The sequence below is a fragment of the Leucoraja erinacea genome, chromosome 9 (genome assembly GCF_028641065.1).
Source record: "Leucoraja erinacea ecotype New England chromosome 9, Leri_hhj_1, whole genome shotgun sequence".
In the NCBI taxonomy this organism is placed as follows: Eukaryota; Metazoa; Chordata; class Chondrichthyes; order Rajiformes; family Rajidae; genus Leucoraja; species Leucoraja erinaceus.
The window spans coordinates 31430249-31443843 of NC_073385.1; the positions used below are offsets into that span (position 1 = coordinate 31430249).

Sequence of the window (13595 nt, forward strand, 5' to 3'; positions counted from 1 at the left end):
TGAATCTTACCCTTTATCACACACAGACAGACACACACACACACAAACTGTTCCCCCGCAATGCTGATTACACTGCAAGAGGGATATACAAAGTCGGGTCGGGTTACTGAAATGGCCGAAGAAAAGGCCGACGTTCAGCTCCGTTGTGTACAACACGTCAGCCCATTGGATTTAGCAGGAGTGGATTATCTTGCTCGCTATAGGATCTTTGGTCCCACCCACTCTCCTGACATCAGTCTGAAGAATGGTGTCGACCCAAAATGTCATCCATTTCTTCTCTCCAGAGATGCTGCCTGTCCCGCTGATTTACTCCAGCATTTTGTGTCTGGGATGGAATAGAATAAAGGGATGGGGTCTGGGATAGAATAAAACTAAAAGAAAAGATGTATAACACAGCAAAGAGTAGCTGGAAGCCAGAGGATTGGGAAACTTTCATGGGCCAACAGAAGGAAACAAAACGGGCAATACGGGCTGAAAAGATGAAGTACGAGGGGAAGCTGGCCAGGAATATAAAGAAGGACAGTAAAAGCTTCTTTAGATATGTTAAGGGAAAAAGAGTAGCAAAGTCAAATGTGGGTCCCTTGAAGGCAGACACGGGTGAAATTATTATGGGCAACAAGGAAATGGCAGAAGAGTTGAATAGGTACTTGGGATCTGTCTTCACTAAGGAAGACACAAACAATCTCCCAGATGTACTGGAGGACAGAGGATCTAAGGGGGTAGATGAACTGAAAGAAATTTTCATTTGGCGAAAAATAGTATTGGGCAGGTTAATGGGACTGAAGGATAATAAATCCCCTGGGCCTGATGATCTGCATCCCAGGGTCCTCAGGGAAGTGGCTCTAGAAATAGTGGACGCATTGGCGATCATTTTCCAATGTTCAATAGATTCAGGATCAGTTCCTGTGGATTGGAGGATAGCTAATGTTATCCCTCTTTTCAAGAAAGGAGTGAGAGAGAAAATGGGGAATTACAGACCAGTTAGCTTGACTTCGGTGGTGGGGAAAGATGCTGGAGTCAATTATTAAATTGGTAATAATGGGGCGTTTGGATAGCAGTAAAAGGATTAGTCCAAGTTCACATGGATTTATGAAAGGGAAATCATGATTGATTAATCTTCTGGAATATTTTGAGGATGTGACAAGTAAAATGGATGAAGGGGTACCAGTGGATGTAGTGTTTCTAGACTTTCAGAAAGCCTTTGATAAGGTCCCGCACGTGAGACTGGTGACTAAAATTAGAGCACATGGTATTGGGGGTGGGGTGTTGACATGGATACAAAATTGGTTGGCAGACAGGAAGCAAAGAGTAGGAGTGAACGGGTCCTTTTCAGAATGGCAGGCAGTGGCGAGTGGAGTACCGCAAGGCTCGGTGTTGGGGCCGCAACTGTTTACCATATATATTAATGATTTGGAAGAGGGAATTAAGATCAACACTAGCAGGTTTGCGGAACACACAAAGCTGGGTGGCAGTGTGAACTGTGAAGAGGATATTAGGAGGTTGCAGGGTGACCTGGACAGGTTGAGTGAGTAGGCAGATGCGTGGCAGATGCCATATAATATAGATAAATGTGAGGTTATCCACTTTGGTGGCAAAAACAAGGGGGAAGATTATTATCTCAATGGGGTTAGGTTAGGTAAGGGGGAGGTGCAGCGAGACCTGGGCATCCTTGTACACCGGTCACTGAAAGTTGGCTTACAGGTACAGCAGGCAGTGAAGAAAGCTAATGGAATGTTGGCCTTCATAACAAGAGGATTTCAGTATAGGAGTAAAGAGGTTCTTCTGCAGTTGTATAGGGCTCTGGTGAGACCACATCTGGAGTATTGTGTACAGTTTTGGTCTCCTAATTTGAGGAAGGACATCCTTTAGATTGAGGCAATGCAGCGTAGGTTCACGAGATTGATCCCTGGGATGGCGGGACTGTCAAATGGGGAAAGATTGAAAAGACTAGACTCGTATTCACTGGAGTTTAGAAGGATGAGGGGTATTCTTATAGAACATATAAAATTATAAAAGGACTGGACAAGCTAGATGCAGGAAAAATGTTCTCAATGTTGGGCGAGTCCAGAACCAGGGGCCACAGTCTTAGAATAAAGGGGAGGTCATTTAAGACTGAGGTGAGAAAAAACGTTACCACCCAGAGAGTAGTGAATTTATGGAATTCCCTGCCACAGAGGGCAGTGGAGGCCAAATCACTGGATGGATTTAAGAGAGAGTTTGATAGAGCTCTAGGTGCTAGTGGAGTCAAGGGATATGGGGAGAAGGCAGGCATGGGTTATTGATAGGGGACGATCAGCCATGATCACAATGAATGGCGATGCTGGCTCGAAGGGCTGAATGGCCTCCTCTTGCACCTATTTTCTATGTTTCTAAGTCTCTATGCTTTGATATGGTCTTGGGTGATTAAAACATAAGGCTCGGTAAAATGTGGAAAATGCAGAAAAGTTGAAATTAATGATCACTTTTCTGTTCTGACGTGTATTTCAAAGGTATATCATGTCTAATGCATAAATATTCAATTTCTCATTCAGGGTGAAATTGCAAGGAAGAATTTTCTTCAAAGTAAATCAAGGCAACAGGAACTGAGTGTTACGAGAAAAGGATATGATGTTAAGGCTATCAAATTTAACAAAGACATGAAGGATAAAATGCAAAATAAACCAGAATCAACAGCAAGCAGATTCATAAGCACAATAAGATCAGGACAGAAGCAATTTGAGGATGATTGTGGAAATAGGAACCAAAGAAGCAAGACTACCACACAGTCATCACAGCAGAAAGAACAGAAATCAAAGGTGAGAGTTGTGAAAATTATGAGAAATTATTTTTGAATTTTATGCCATTGCGATAAGAAATTATAATCCAAAGACCTGGTTTAGTGTTTTTATCTGAATCAATGTATAGAAATATAATGTAATTGGTCATATGAACCATTTGTCTTGGTGCAATTTGGTTCATAGTATTTTTAAGAAAGATGATCTATGTGTCCCCATGTCACCCAGAATAGGCATGGGCTTCCACTCTGTCAAACTGCATAAAGTGTGTAACCGCAAGAAGACCATGTAGATTATTTTGCCGATGCCAGCCTGTCTCGTTCTGCAGTAGTCTACCCTCCCAGAATGCTCCTCCAAGTCAGCTTGGAGATAGGGGGATTGGAGGCCATGAAATCCATCCTTAAATTGTGGCTTATATCACTCATGTGTAATATAGCCCATGCAAGGTGTATAAAAACCTATTTGATATGTAGAATATTAATGAGCAAGCCGAAAATGCACTGTGCCCTAACAGATCTGGTGATGCCCTTTGGTAAACACCAGCCACGCTCCACAGATAGGTGTGATGTGTTGCATTCTCTAGAGCAGCAAACATTGGCGGTGCAACCTGTAGAGCACAAAGCTTTTTCAAAGGTTTCAAAGGTCTTTTATTGTCACATGTACCAATTAAGGTACAGTGATATTCGTATTACCATTGAATGATGAAAAATAGATATTTATGTCGACAATGAAAGTAAAGCTGTCAAGCTATCTGGAATGCCTTAGTTTCCCAATGAGTCACCATGACTCAGCTATTCGACATCCTGAGCCAAATACACACCACTGATCACTTACTGTGCAATATAAACAACCCCATTGTCAACTATGTATCACTTTTCTACATGTGTCACTTTCCACCAAAGACACTAGAGCTCCTCTAGTATCTTTGCTTTCCACTAATTAAAAATGTCTAAGACCAAAAAATAGTCAACAAATAATTTTCTGTCAAAATAACTGGTATAACACTCCAACAACACTTATTATTGCGCACATGATCATTTTTTTCACTATCTGCTGACTTCAAATCCACAAGGATGAATGCAATTATTTTTTTCCAAAAAGCCACGAGATCCCCATCTCTAAAGTCTGTGCCTTACATCATGTCGATCACCTCCAGTGGTTAAGAGCAAATGGTGCAAATTTTCTTTTTTTTTCATTGATATTTTGCTTTGAAAGAAAAAAATCTGTGAGTGGCATTAATGGTATGTGTTGAATGTAAGTGAAGAGCATTTGTTGATCATGATTATGAGGAAGTGGCATAGCATTCCATTATGATAGGTTGTATCTCAACAGTTTCTGCACAAGATTGAGTGATCAATTGCATAGACAGGGATCAGTGTACTTGCAAGATAAATATCTGTTGGAATGGAGTTTAGAAGACAAGATGGAGGGACTTGGAATGTTACAGACATTGGTCTGTAAGTTCAACAAAGATAGACACAAAATGCTGGAATAACTCAGTGGGACAGGCAGCATCTCTGGATTGAAGGAATACGTGACATTTCGGGTTGAGACCCTTCTGTAGTTCATGTACCATTGCTCACCTTTCCTGATCTCAGGCACTGAATCCAGGATTGCATGAGTATGCTCCTGTATCCCACTTCTGAGGCTACCTGCAGTCTCGTTTTCTTGGTTTCGCGAAAGAAGCAAAGAATATTGGGCTGCACTACCTGACCTGCCTCTTGCTGGCTATTTTCTAGACAATTTTAACTGCAGAACAAGTAGTTCCTCCATCTCTTGCTGTCAGCTGAGGTTGCATTTAAAGGGCACAGGCATCATTGATGTTTAAAAAAGATAAGATGATTGGCTTTCACACATGCAATTGTCACAGCAACCGCAGCAGCAGAAAACAAACAGAACGATGAAAAATCACTGATTCATATAATAATGGACATTTAAAAAAATATATTTTATAATACACGGATATTCACGGATAGGATTTATAGCTTTGAGAAATGAAAGGTACAGTCACATATCCTCAAACATGGACCAAGACATTAAAATACAGCAATAAATTGCTTGTGGAAGACACGAAAGACTGTGGCTGATAGAATGTGGAGCAACAAACAATCTGCTGGAGGAACTCAGTGGACCGTGCAACATCTGTGTAGGGGAAAGGAATTGTCTGCCATCTCCACCTTTTCGCCATGCTTACGCGGCTCTATCTGTCTGCCTGTCATCCTTCATCCCTCTTCAGTCAATAAATCACCTCTGGCACCTCTCCTCGTTGGCTATCTCCCCTCTTCACTTCCTGTCCTGATACAGGGTTTCAACCCAAAACATTGACAGTTCCTTTCCTACCCCCACAGAGGCTACTTTAACTGTTGCGTTCCTCCGGCAGATTATTTGTTGTGCTGATTAAAGAACAAAATAAAGTCTCTCCAATTTACATTTAATGGCATGTTATTTCTGATATGACATTAATAAACTAAATGTTCATCCTTTTATCATTAATTCACTTTTGTGTTTTATGTTTGTGGTATTGTCATATTTTTGTTATTCATTATATCTGGCTCTTCCCATAGCTTCCCAATCTCTTCCTAGATACCTGGTATATTATCTCAGAAGTTTTAAATATTTAAACCAGTTTAGAGATAGCAAATGGGTGTCAGTTTAAATCAAATCCATGTGAGGGATTGTTTTGAAGATGGTACTAATTTATTCAGACATCATTGAAACTTGCTATTGATCCTGACACCCATTCAAATTTGCATACTTGCTTTTGCAATCTCATTTAACCCCCTATCATGTCCTGTCATTGTATTTGGAGCAGCATTTACAGTAAATCCATGAAAGCCTACTTGTCTGTAATTAGAGTGCAAGCATACTAGTTGAGTTAATATAAAATGAAGAGTATGTAAATGGGGGGGTTTCAAACTCCAAACCCTTCACTGATTGAGGGATAACTTGATTTTGAATAACTTTGAATAACTTGTAACTTTAGATTTGGAGGAAGTTGAAGCAACCAAAATCAATCCCAGAATCCAAAGTCTTAGCATTACCAGAGAGTAGCGTAGTAATTCTAAAAGGACAAAATAATAGTTGCCAAAGAGTTGGACAATGAGCACCATATCTTTCCTATTGTCAAGTGCATTGATAAGTCTCCATATTGACTGGACTGGTGGGGATGGAAGCTACCTTAGATGGAGACGAGTGAAAATGATGGTGGTATGCTCAGCTCCAGGTCAGCAAGGACGTGGCTTGATCGATGCATGGAGCGAAGTTCAGCCGGTCACCAATCTGAGCATTCTGTCAAGCTGGTCATCTTCCGACTTGAAACAGATAAACATCTGCAGTTGGAATGGTAGTTGCTGGTCAGTGCTCAGACATTCTGATCATTAAGATCTAAGAATGTTGATTCACGTTTCTCTCTCACATCGGTTGTTTCGACAATAATCGACCAGGCACCAGGGTTGCTTTAAACGTACGTTTTATTGAGCAGGAGTCTCCACACAGGTTACAACCTGGCAAAGAGTCAAGCTGCCTGCCCTTAATTGCAAGGCTCTTTATATGTTAATACCACCGTTTAGCACCTCCCACATTCCCCTGATCAAAGAACCGACAGGTACGAAGAATACAGGAAACCAAGTATGTACATATAAGGGGATGAAAGAGGAACCACACATAATCTCAGACCAGTACATTCCTCAGTCTTCCTGGCTAGGGGGGGAGGTTGTGTATTCCTCAATCTTGTCAGACTGGGCCTGTGATCCTTTATTCATGACTACACAGTAACTGCAAGACATTGTGTATCCATTCTAACAGCCGGTTCCAGCAAGTCTGGTCAGCAGCCATCTTATGTCCTTTGTTTCAGTCTACCTGGCCAACCATTTTGTCTTTCAGAACAATCTTATAACATTGATTCAGAATTTCTATTCATCAAGGACAATGGCATTTAAGAGACTTTTGGATAGTTCATGGATATGCAGGGCATGGGTCAGGTGTAGGCAGAGGAGATTAATTTATCTTGGCCTCATGCTCGGCACAGTTATTATGGGCTGAATGGACTGTTCCTGCGCTGTTCTATGTTCTAGTTGGTTCAATTCCTGAAGTGCCCCAAGGTAGTTACCAGAGGTTACAGGTAGTGGAAGGTAAGACCTTTTTTTAACCCAGTTGTAATCCACCAGGGAGGTCTTACCTTCCACTACCTGCAACCTCCGGCAACAACCTTCAACTAGCATCGCAACCGGCTTCGACTAAAAAATAACGATTTTTAAAACGGCAACCTATTTTTAGTCGCAACGGCCGGTTTTGAATTTTTTGAAATAATCGCCGGAACATAGAAGAAGCGGAAACCACTTTAGACCATTAGGGAGACTGACAAAAACCTCTGGGATCCTCCGGGAACTGCACGGAAACCTTGGGTGGGCGCAAAGTCTCCTGAGGTTTCCGTTCAGGTTTCCTAAGTGGGACAGGGGCACAGAGGAACATAGCATCAAGATAAAGATCAACTATGAACATTGAATGACAGAGCACATGTGAAAGCTGAATGGCCTATTTTTCCTATTTCTTATGTTCTGCAGTTAATGAAGCAGATCAAACTACACTTTTATGTTATAATCAACAGGCTCTATTCTCTTATATATTTAATGCAGCCCGTTAATATGGTATTTCAGATTTATTTGTTACAGAGTTATCAAATTTGAGTTATTAAAGTTAACATAAATATTTAATGTAAACATCAACTAACACATTAAATTAAAGAGCAGATGTCAATATATAAGGATTTTTTCTTTAGGATGACGTAGACACAAAGATGCAGGTTGAAATGGAATTTCCACTTTAACTTGCTTTGAAGCATTGTATTTTTTTTGACCATGTACAATTAATTATGCTGTCCAAAATTAATGTATGAACTTAAGAAGATAGGAGCAGGAGAAGGTCGCCTTTCATCTCACCTATACTGTCATTCAACAAGATCATGGATAATCTGCCATTAACAACTCTTTAGCTAGTTCTGCAACAACTTGATCTTTCAAAAAATGATCAACTTCCTTCATTTCTCCAGAAATGCTGCCTGACCTGCTAATTTACTCCATTCTTTTGTGTATATCTAAGGAAAAAAATATGTTTTTTTAAGTTGCAGAAAGAAGAATTGGTTTGGAGAGCACTGTGAGAAGGGAAAGCTTTGAACCTTCAAAGAAGCATTTCCAATGCATTGCAACATTTATGATGAAGACATTTTTAAACAGCAGAATTAGGTCCAGCAGTTTATGTTGAGCAGAGTGATAGTTATATATTTGCCAGGCAGTCAAACATTTCATTGTTCTTGCCTCTGACAACTGCTGCCCCCCTTCATTTTACCTATAGAAACATAGAAACATAGATGCAGCATCGGGAGAGTGAAGGAAGCCAGCCATTATCCTGCTTTCTCGCTATAATCTATCTGCAGGTTGCTGTGAAGCCAACATTATTGCTGATTGTTGTGGGATAAAACAACACCGATTGAATACTTAAATTCAAAGGTGATCTGTGCCCACATCATTAAATTGTCCCACTCCAGCACACATTTCAAGAAATACCAGTGAGGAGCTGGACAGATCACTTCCATGCTCCTTATTTTTTGTGAATAATCAATTCTTTGAAACGGACCTAAAGTTATTTTTTTACTTTCTTATACAGATATCTGTGGATGAATTTATTTCAACCACCCCAGTGTTACAAGGTGAAGATTACCTCAGAAAAGTATACGGAAAAGCACTTTATCAGGGCCATCGCAGTACATACAAAAAAGGACCATATTTGAGGGTGAACTCTCCGTTACCTAAATCCAAAGCTCACAGGCCTAAAATAATTGAGAATATTAAGGGTGAGTAATTTGTTTTAATTTAAATTATGTTTGATGTTCCACTACTTATATCGTTTCTCAGATTTGTTCTGCTATGTGGCTTTAGGAAATATCTTGCAAGTCTGCTTTTGTTTAATCATTCGAGCAGGACGTGTACATTTTATTCTGATTCTCACTCCAATTTGAATCTACATTTAATTAAATGAGGAGACGATAATGATGCTGATTTACCATTAAGTAGGTCATTACCAGATGTGTTTAATTACAGCAACAGTGAATGGCATGGAAATAGATGATGTTCATAATAATTTATTCCTTTTATTCCTAATCATGTATATATTTATGTTCCCGGGAAAAAAATTACCAAGTTCACTTCTACGGGAACACAAATGGATGTAAACTTTTCAAATGTTGCTGGGTTTCATGTAATCTATTATAGTACACTTCATTTAGCCGTTTTAAAAATAAATTATGTATGCTTGCTTGCACTCGTTGAGAATTTTTAAAAGCTGAAAACTGTTGTCAAGAAGCATGGAGGAAAGGGAGAGTATGCATAATATTGTGGTACAAAAACATCAATCATTGTATGAATCAAACTTTTACCAACTTCTATTTATGTATTTATTCTGATCAAAACAATGCATTTAGAAACTCACCAGACAGAAGCTGTTAAAAGTAGTCTGGAACAACTTATTGTCAAATAAGTCTTGCTTTCCAACATTGTATGGCACTGCATTGTGGGATCATACATCAAAAACAATTCAGTATACTGCATACCATTCTCATAGTAACTGTAGAGAAATGTGACATTTTCTCTGTGTAAATGTATCGAATCATCCTGAAGCAGCCAACTGGCTAGATTCACTGTGTTCAAGAAGGAACTGCAGATGCTGGAAGATCGAAGGTACACAAAAATGCTGGATAAACTCAGCGGGTGCAGCAGCATCTATGGAGCGAAGGAAATAGGCGACGTTTCGGGCCAAAACCCTTCTTCAGACTGATGGGGGGTGGGGGGGAGAAGGAAGGAAAAAGGGAGGAGGAGGAGCCCGAGGGCGGGGGGATGGGAGGAGACATCTCGAGGGTTAAGGAAGGGGAGGAGACAGCAAGGGCTAGCAAAATTGGGAGAGAAATTGGCTAGATTCACTGCCTGCTCAGTCCCTGCTCACTCGCATTTACAGCTTTGAGATATGGAGATCTGAAAAAAATGTGCCCTCTATTTGAAGATGTGGAGAGATCCAAATAGTGTGAAGCTCTATCCTGAGCCCCAGCCTCCTAAACATCCTGACAGCTTTTGTCAGGTAGACATTAAACATAATTAATTTAAAAAATAAATTTATTTAAGGTTCTTCTTCTTCTTGCGAATGGCGTGCACAGCCTGAAGTTGTAGGTCAAGGGTAGACATCCAGGCCAGGACAGCATCAGTTACTGAGTGGAAGCTTTGATGCCACCAGGAAAAAGCTTCAGTGGGCGCTCATTCACGATGTGTGGAATGGTCTGGTCCGGATGTCCGCAGTCGCAAGCAGCGCTGTCTGTCATCCCCCACTTATGCAGGTGATGGGCTGTTCTTGCATAGAGGGTGCGGATTCTGTTCAGGGTTAGCCATTGCTTGTGATGGAGGTCAAATCCCGTTGGTTTCGCTGTGGGGTCTGTGATGACCTATCCGTTGTTGGTGTTGGCATCTTTCCAGGCTATGTGCCACTCTGTCTTGGGGGTCAAAGTCCTCCAGGGATTTGGCTGAAGACCCAAAGGGTTTACGGGACTTCAGGCGCATGTTGGGCAGATTGTTCAAGTCAGCATGGATGGGAACGTCAGGGTTAGCCTCGATGGTGCACCAATCTTTCAACATCCTCTCACTTCTGCGTATGCTAGGAGAGGCGATATGAGAGAGGACAGGGAGCCACTGCAAAGGTGTTGACTTAAGCGTCCCTGTGATGACCCACATTGCAGAGTTAAGGACAGTGTTAACTCGTTTGGTGTGGCAGCTATATTGCTATGTTAATTACATATTTTAAACTTTAAATATAACATCACTGATAATTAAAGTTTAAAATAGGTAATTAATACCACAATATAGTTGAATATAATTAAAAGAATTACCTTCACTTTGTACCTTCCCTATCCTTTTACCTGTAAAGTCAGTGACCCCAATTAATTGAATAGGATTGTCATTCCTCGATTTGCAATCCTTGCTGTAAAATCTCTCCTTCTTGCTCCAGCACAGCTCTTAAGTGTTGATACAAGTGATAGAGTCATGTTAGCCTCGCCTCAGGTTATCTCAAGACTTCCCAACCGTGTATGGAAGTCTATGGCTTTCTGACTCAAGAGCTGATTGCTGGCTGTTTCTTTGAGATCTGCGAGCAATCATACAATGTGGCCCACCATTCTCCAGGAGTAAATGAAAAGAATGCTGCAATTGCCAAATAAGAGTTCAAAACTTCAATCATAAAAGTATTTAACAGGAAATATAGGAAACATATGACTTCAAGCAGATTGGCTTGTATATTATTATGCTTGGAAAGTTAATATTTTGCTTAGTGTGAAACTGATTGAAAGATACAGTGTGGAATCAGGCACTTTGACCCTCTGAATCCACACCGACCATCAATCACTATTTCACACTACATTATTCCACTTTCACATCCAATCCATACACAAAATGGGCAATTTACAGCGGCTATTTAACTTATAAACCTGCACATCTTTTGGATGTGGGAGGAAAATGGAGCACCCGGACGAAATCCAGTCATGGAGAATGTGCAAACTCCACACAGACAGGGTCACCCAGTTCGCCTCGACGTTGCAGTTGGACTGCTGGACCGCGGGAGAAGAACAAGGGAAGAGATAAGACTTTTGCCTTCCATCACAGAGAGGAGGTGTTGGAGATTCACTGTGATGGATGTCTGTGTAAAGTGTGTTAAGTGTGGATCTTGTATTTTTTTGTAATTGTTAAGACTGTAGAAAATGCAATTTTGTTCAAACCAAGCTGTTTGAATGACAATAAAAAGCATTCTATTCTATTTGAATTCGGGTTTCTAGTGCTGTGAGGCAACAGCCCTACCAGCTATGCAACTGTGTAGCACATAGGACTTTCTGGGATACAGCACTTAAAGCATATGATATTTTTAGATTTGGAATGATAGACTCAAGGGTTTAATTAATGGACATCTATGATCGTTCGTAAATGAATTCCTTATAGCCCTGTCCCACGGTACTAGTTCATTTCAAGAGCTCTCCCGAGTTTAAAAAAAATAAACTCATGGTAAGCACAGAGAATGAACGTAGCGGGTACGTCGGAGCTCGGCGACATCTCTTAGCGGCTCGTAACGTTAACAGCAGGTACTCGGGAAGACTCGCTAACGGCAGGTAAGCACGGGAAGACTCGTGAAGATTTTTCAACATGTTGAAAAATGTCCACGAGAGCCCCGAGTACCGACAAGTGGCCATTACCGTAAATCTCCGAGTTCGAATCGGGGCAAACTCGGGAGAGCTCTTGGAATGAACTCGTACCGTGGGTCAGGGCTTTAAGTGCTAGAAAATATATAGATCTCCCATAACTCTTTTTTTCTTATTTTAATAGGTGTCAAGGTGAAATCTGCAAGAACACAAACTATTCCCTCTGCACTCAAGGCAGACGTTAGTCCTGCAGTAGGACAGCAACAACTTTCCGCTCCACATTTTCATAACAACCAATACCTTTTTAGTCCATCTCATCAGATAACATCTACATCTGTCATTTCAGGCCCAGTTGAAGGGCATCTTGTCCCAATGGCTGTTTCCCTAGGTATGTTCAAAATTAAACAATGACCTTTTCTAGATAAACCTATTCCAAAATGTAAAAAATCTAGATTATCATTATCTCCATTCTTACTGAAAGTGCATGGCTGTGTATATATAACTCCCAGATATATTGCAAAGAGAAAAATGAAGATAAATTATAAAATGCTTTATTGAATCTCAGAGAGGAAAGTACTAAACTATTGGTACATAAGTTAGGAGTTAGAAAATGGATGAATTATACTTGGGTTTTGGTTCCTTGCTTCAGCTTAATTTGGGACCAGGACATGTTAATGTGAATCTCATTAATAATTAAAACAGGCGGAATGGGGGTGGGGAATTTGGAACAAGAAATAGTAAATTAATTAGACTGACTCAAATTTAACATTAGGGACAGAATGTGCTGAACAGGCCAAAATCAGATAAAAGGGGATTCAGGAATTACCGGTAATTGAAAGCAGCACAGAGGAGAGAAGGAGATTTAAAAAATGTTTTTTCTATTGGTCAGTGATTTTAGACTTCCAACAGATGACTGGTGATTTATTGAAGTTTCTTACTCTAAATGTTAACATTACTATGGCAAAATTATTTTCAAAAAATCAGATCGACCAATATCAATGCAGAATTCTTTCAACATTTTATCAGAACTCATTGTGACAATTATCTTACAATGATGACTGAAAACAGTAGCGATAAAGCCATGGATTTGGTCTTGTTAAAATCATTACTTTCTCATATGCATTTTCAACTAAGCTTACTTGCTCAAATGTGTATAAACATTGTTTGATACTGTAATTGTCTCAACTTTGTGTGCTCTGCAGATGCTTCTAACTTTCCAAAAGTTCTGCTGAAAAGCAACATTTACATTGTTGAATTTGCTAAACCTGATAGTGACAAAATTCAAAAGTAGTTTCCAGCTGTGGGAAACAACCCGTGTGTAATTTTGTTAGACTGTATGTATTCTTTAGAAAAATAATATGGAACTGCAGTGTGTGCTGGAAAACCCTGGTGAGGTAGTGCCCTCATTAAACGTACTAGTAAAGAGTTGCTAGTTCCAACTAATGCTGTGCCATTGAAGGTCATTCAGCTACCCTGCTGCTGAGCTTCATTGAAGAGGCATTGAACTTAAGTCTTAAGCATTAATAAAGAGGCTCCCTGTATGTACACATGGAATCCATAAAGGGTATTGGTAGCAAATGGAGCTTTAAAAGAGAAAAATA

General features: G+C 40.2%; 1 protein-coding gene across 3 annotated transcripts in view; it reads left to right on the top strand.

Moving 5' to 3' along the window:
* The window catches only part of kiaa0586 (KIAA0586 ortholog), a 378726-nt gene that overhangs the window by 187602 nt on the left and 177529 nt on the right, over window positions 1-13595 (top strand). For all 3 annotated transcript variants that reach the window (XM_055640495.1, XM_055640493.1, XM_055640494.1), the window contains 3 exons: window positions 2532-2795; window positions 8436-8622; window positions 12179-12382. In XM_055640495.1, the coding sequence (XP_055496470.1) occupies window positions 2532-2795; window positions 8436-8622; window positions 12179-12382 (655 nt within the window). The remainder of the gene's footprint in view (window positions 1-2531; window positions 2796-8435; window positions 8623-12178; window positions 12383-13595) is intronic.